Source organism: Miscanthus floridulus, chromosome 2 (genome assembly GCF_019320115.1).
Source record: "Miscanthus floridulus cultivar M001 chromosome 2, ASM1932011v1, whole genome shotgun sequence".
Classification (NCBI taxonomy): Eukaryota; Viridiplantae; Streptophyta; class Magnoliopsida; order Poales; family Poaceae; genus Miscanthus; species Miscanthus floridulus.
In genome coordinates, this window is record NC_089581.1 from 144,829,535 (window position 1) to 144,835,529 (window position 5,995).

General features: G+C 41.8%; 1 protein-coding gene across 1 annotated transcript; it reads left to right on the forward strand.

Moving 5' to 3' along the window:
- Positions 1-2,805: 2,805 nt before the first annotated feature.
- LOC136537210 (uncharacterized) lies at positions 2,806-4,799 on the forward strand. Its single transcript, XM_066529257.1, has 5 exons — positions 2,806-3,281; positions 3,742-3,817; positions 3,933-4,011; positions 4,093-4,414; positions 4,712-4,799. The coding sequence occupies exons 1-5, from the start codon at positions 2,806-2,808 to the stop codon at positions 4,797-4,799; spliced, it is 1,041 nt and encodes a 346-aa protein (XP_066385354.1).
- The last annotated feature ends 1,196 nt before the right edge of the window (positions 4,800-5,995 follow it).

Below are 5,995 nucleotides of genomic sequence, written 5' to 3' on the forward strand. Positions count from 1 at the left end.
CGGGCTACCGCGTCGGTCCAACCGAGCCGCCGCCGGGCTTGCACGCGGGCGAGGGCGCAGGTGGGCCACCATGCCGCTGCTGCACTGCAGCCAGGCGAGCGTGTGGGCGGCGGAGTCGCGCCCCCGCTGCCAGCAGGTGACTGGAGACGAAGAAGACAACACAGAGAGAAGGGTTGCAAGGCTGACGAGTGGGCCCCATGTGTCAGTGATTGTGAGAGAGAAGAGGAAGGGGGCATTCTTGTCCATACGGATATACAGTGCCCTTCATACGTCTGTCAGTGGGCCCAAGTCGTCTTCAAACGTACATAATGGCGTATCTTAAATATCTGTAAAGTTATAATGGCACTGGCATAATTTCGCGAATAGAAATTGTGTGTTTCAAAAACAGTAGAATTATAATGGCACAGATCCAATTAACCCTATAAAAAATGACAGCATTCCTGGACGTCCATATTACCCAACATGTTGTTATGAATATTTCTCTGAATATCAAATTCCCAAAGTTGGATCTAGCTTCAATTATCATGTCTAAAGGTGAAAGATTCATGTTCCTGTGAATAAGGATAGCATTCCAACAACTCTGGCTGAAAGTATCAGTTTTCACGGTGATTTGGGTGAGATCCATTGCATAGCTAGAAGGAGACGTCTCTATACGCAAGCAATTCAGTCCCTTCTGCGTCAAAACAGTAAAATTGAACTCATGCCGAAGCCACTAGCACATTTCCTTTTTCATCCCTTGCTATTATCCAAAGACAGTTATTTTTGATTAATTGTACTACTAAATTTATCTATGAAATTTTTAATACGCAGTATACCTTGCCATTTGCCAAGGACCACGCTAACGTGCCCAAGCTCACGGCCAACAACTGCTGTCGTACCCACTCCCTCCCACCTCCACTCTCTTTTCATTCGCCGTTGCATGCATGATGACGTAAGCATGAAAAAAAACCATTTTATTTAAATTGTTATGACTTTTGAATGATGTATCCATTTTCAATTCCGTTTGCACTTGCCTATGCTTCGACATTTTTTATTTTAGTAGCAATTTATATGTAAAATGTGCAAAGAGATTTATGAAAGAAATTGCTACCATGAAATACTAAACTTGCTACTCCAAAATATACTAAAGTTTTATATGGTATGCACATCGATTGTTACCATACGAATATAATAAATTTGTTATATAGCATTTACATGAAGGTACCAACCCCTAAAAAGAATAACGGAGCAAAACAAAACAAGCTGCAACCGGAAGGGGCAAATAATTAAAATAAACAATGCATAAGCTGTCAGTTAGGGGGGCAGTTATTATACAACACATTACAAAAAGCGAGGAAAACATTACTTGCTGCCAACTGGGAGCATTTATTAAAAAATAAGGGTAGCAATACAAAACAAGACAAGCTGCAAACAGGGGGCAAATTATTAGACAAGCATTGCATAAGCTACCATCTAGAGGGGTAAGTTATTATAAACCCATTATGTAAGCCGAGAAACATTACTAGCTGATAGTTGGAGGGGCCTTTAGTAAAAAGACAAGAGTAACAACCCAAAATAAGACAAGCTACACCCTAAAGGGCAAGTTATTAGAACAAGCATTACATAAGATGCCAACTTAGATGATAAGTTATTATACAACTAATATGTAGGATTTAGGAATGCATTCAAACCTAAAAAGGTGACTGAAAACTGAAACTAAAAAAAATTAAATATTTCTATTGAAAATAAAAATAAACAAAAAACTAAAACTAAAAGATAGGATCTCATAGCTCATTAAACTGATACTAAAAAACTGAATCACATAGTTAATTAATTGAAATGAAACTAAAAAAACATTTTGACTGAAAATAAAAATGTACAAAAAAAAACAGAAAGTAAAAGACTGAATCTTAGAACTCATAAAACTGAAACTAAAAAGACTGAATCTCATAGCTCATTAAAATGAAGCTAGGTCGCGTGGCTTCAGTCAATGGCCTCTCGCCACCGTCGAAGGTCACTTTGTACTAATTCTGGTTTCCCCCTCTTAATGAAAAACGGGCACAATGTCCAATCGAGAAAAAAAATAACTAATTTAATTGAAACTGACAATAAAAATAAACAAAAAAACAACTTATAAAACTAAACCACCGACAAAAGAACTAAGTAGCAACTAAGCAGAAAATATTGAGCCGGACACAATTAGAATTGTGGTGCTAATCACCGCTAATCAGTATGCCTACTGTAGATCTCATTGGTATGTGTAGCGTAGCGCTCCTAATCAGCATAAGTGAATGACCATGTGTAGCTGAAATATCAACATAAATTGTTACCACTTAATACATAAGTAGCTACTATATATAATATAAGTTGCCACTATATAAAAATTGTTCCAAAACATATGCATCATGGGTCTACTTTTGTAGATCTCATCATAAGAAACACAATGGTGCAAATGAAATTAAAAATAACATTTTGTAAGAAAGTTATTCTATTTTAAATAGTTGGATGACTTAGGGGCCATTTGGCAGGGCTCCGCGAGCGGCTCCGGCTCCGGCTCCTGCCGAAGCCCTGCCAAACACCCAGAGTAAACCAGCTCCGCTGCCGAAGCCGCAAGGGAGCCGGAGCATTTTTTGTGCTGCGCGGACGGAGCCCCAAAACCGAGCTTCTCCTGGCTCCTCGTCCATCCGCGAGTGAAAAGACATGGAGGCCACGGCATTATCCCTTCCCCTCTTTTCCTCCGTACGCAGACACCACACGACGCGCTCAGCGTGACTGCGAGAGAGGAGGCGACCGCGAGAGAGGTCGCGACCATGCGCTAGGGTTCCGATGAACCAGCTGCGGCGTCCGGCGGCCGGCGGGCGGAGCACGCACACAAGTGGATCTGGCGGCCCTGGTGCTCCAGCAGCCGGCGCGAGGATGGCCGCGGCCCGGACCGGCGGATCGGAAAGCGCCGCCACCGGCGTCTTCAACTGCTCCGGCGCTCCTCCAGCTGGCGCGACGGCCGCGTCGTGGCCTGGCGGACCAGCAGGCGCCGCCACCAGCCTGGCCGCTGCCGGGAACGCCTCCATGTCGGGCAGCCTGGGCGATGGGTTCCCGGACTGGTTCAATGGCACGGCGTCCGCCGCACTAGGCTCGGATTGGCTGTCGTCTAGGGAGATTGGTGCCACCCATGCCGAAGAGAAAAGTGCTCCGGCCCCAGTGCAGACCACGCCGTCAACTCGCCGCATGGGAGGTGGGCGCACTGGGAGGAGAACAAGGCCGCCGGTTCAAACAAGCACTCTTGCTGTCGACACTGAGGCTAGGTGAGATATGCTTCAGTTGCATAACTATGATTTTGTTCATGCAATGAATTGTTCTGTGATTTTGTTTATGCAATGAATTGTCCTGTGATATGCATAAAAATGATCTGTTAGGATTTGTGATGCTGGATTATCATGCTATGATGGAAGAAAATATATTATTGTCATGCATTCCCGTGCATGTACTGTCCTATTTTGATTGGATAGTTCTTTGCTAACCTTATAAGTTCTTTGCTCAGCATGGCTGACTGGACGGATGAAAATGTTAGGATAGTTTGTGAGCTTTTGCCGAACAAGTGGAGATTGAAAATCGTTCAAGTACTCATTTGAACAAAGCTGGTTTCACAAATGTGATCCAAAAGTTCAAACAGAGGACAGAAATTCTGTACACAAGAAAGCAGTTTAAAAATAAATGGGACAAGTTGAAAGTTGAGTATGGTATTTGGAAGCAATTGGTTGATAGGCAGACCGGTATTGGATGTGATGAAAGTGGCAAGAATATTGACATGCCTGAAGAATGGTGGAAGAAGATGGCAAATGTAAGTTTAAATAAATTTGCATGTACTTCCATTGCAGGCTGTATATTTTGAAACCTCTATATTTTGTGTTTCCATTGTAATTGAAACCAGTATATTTGTGGTGTTTCCATTGCAGGCTGTCAAGGGATCAGGACGTTTTCGATATAAAGGCCTTCAAAATGAGGACAACCTGAGCATAATGTTTGAAGACCTTCGTAACACAAGTGACGACCATTAGGGTCCCTCTAGCGGTGTAGCACCATCACAGGCTATACCTTTGGATGATGATGATGAAGATGAGGGCGAGAATGAAGATGATAGTGACCCTGATGAAGTAACACCAAGTGCCAGACCCAAAAGAGGTAAATCTCAAGGTAATGCAAAGGGGAAGAAAACAAAGACTAGTGGCGGCCAGTGGTTTCAGGAACAAATGGGCAAACTTGTTGAGATGAATGAAAGAACAACCGCATCTTGTGAGTCTATTGCTAGGGGAGAGGACAAATCTGGTTCAACCATCCAGGAGGTCATGGCATTAGTGAAGGGTTGCGGTGCTAAGCCAGGTTCAAATGAGCATTTTATTGCCACTGTAGTCTTCACCAAGAAGGCTGAACGGGAGATGTATGACATTAGACACTCCAGAGGAAAGATTTGATTGGTTGCCGAAAAAGCATGAGTGGATGACTAGAAATGATGTGTCTAATAAGTAGATCTTGTTTAGCCCCAACCTTGTATCCTTTATGTGAGACTTTAATTTATTGTTCTTGTTTGAGACATATTTTATTTGGTTGTGTTGTATGAGACCATTTATTTGGCTGTGTGTATGAGACCATTTATTTGCTGTTGTTATTATAATAAAAATTGTGGTCCTCTCTCTATTTATTAGTACTTATTGAAGTGTGTTTGTGTGGTAAACAGATCTAAAACTGCAGATAATGATATGGATGACAGTGGGAGTGATGAGGATGATGATGACTGCAAAATAAAGGCTTTGAGAGTGTTGTAGTCTGCTCAAAACAATGTTTTCTGTACTGCACTTCTTCTCAACAAGTATTATTTGACATACCTTCATAAGAATGAGCCAAGAATAGCTGGACAGACTGGATATGCTAAGGTACTGGAAATTTTGCAAACTTCAAATGGGAGTCATAAGATGTTCAGAATGCAGACTGCAGTATTTTACAGCTTGTATGAATTGTTGGTGAGTACTTATGGTCTGAAATCATCCATTCATATGAACTCTATTGAAGCACTTGCTATGTTTCTTATGGCATGTGGCCATGGATGGTCCAATGGTGCTACACAGTATGTCTTCAACCATTCTGGAGAGACAATTAGTAGAAAATTTGAAGACGTATTACACTGTATGGTGGCAATGTGTGAAGACGTATTACACTGTATGGTGGCAATGTGTGAGGACTACATAAGGCCAATAGATCCTAACTTCTCTACAACACACCCTAGGATTTCTAATGATAGAAGAATGATGCCATTTTTTAAAGATTGCATTGGTGCACTAGATGGTACCCATATTTCCGCAACACCACCTTCACATGATGCCGGTTTGGACATTGCCCAAGTGCTCGCTGAAGGATCATCTGCTCCGAAAGTGCATCCTTGGAAGAAATTTGAACATGGAAAGAGTCTATACAACCCTGAGGCCTTAGGTGAACTAGGTACGTAAATGTACCTGCTAAACAAGTGGTACATGGCGGCGTGTGAACGGGGAGAGACCTTTGTTTCTGTCAGAGTTAGAAACCAACATTACTTCCATGGCGATGACGTTATATATGTCGAGTTTTTAGAATTACACCAACTATGCCACCTGGACTCTCTCGATAAAACTCTCATTAGCTGCTATTGTCTATAAGTGTGATTATTTTCTACTATTAAAGTGTATATATATAAAGCTACATGTATATATATAAATTATATATCCTCACACTATATTTTTATATATGCAGATATGAGATGATAGAACTCAGAAAGAGAAAGAATAATGATGTTGGTTTCGTTGATCCAAATGTCGTATCCAAACACCCTAATCCCCCGCCCTCAATGGAAAGCTGAACTTGAGAAAAATCTCATGAGGTTCTTAGTGAACCAACAAAACAAGGACATACTCTTCCTCTACAACTTCAAGTGAGTGTTAAATAATTAATGTCGATCATATGGACATTTGTTCAATTATTTGCTTACTAG

Coding starts and splice junctions, on each gene's coding strand:
- LOC136537210 (XM_066529257.1), top strand. CDS start 2,806: ATGAACCAGCTGCGGCGTCCGGCGGCCGGCGGGCGGAGCACGCACACA. Junction 3,282..3,741: donor GCTGTCGACACTGAGGCTAG/GTGAGATATGCT, acceptor ATTGGTTGATAG/GCAGACCGGTATTGGATGTG. Junction 3,818..3,932: donor GGTGGAAGAAGATGGCAAAT/GTAAGTTTAAAT, acceptor TTTCCATTGCAG/GCTGTCAAGGGATCAGGACG.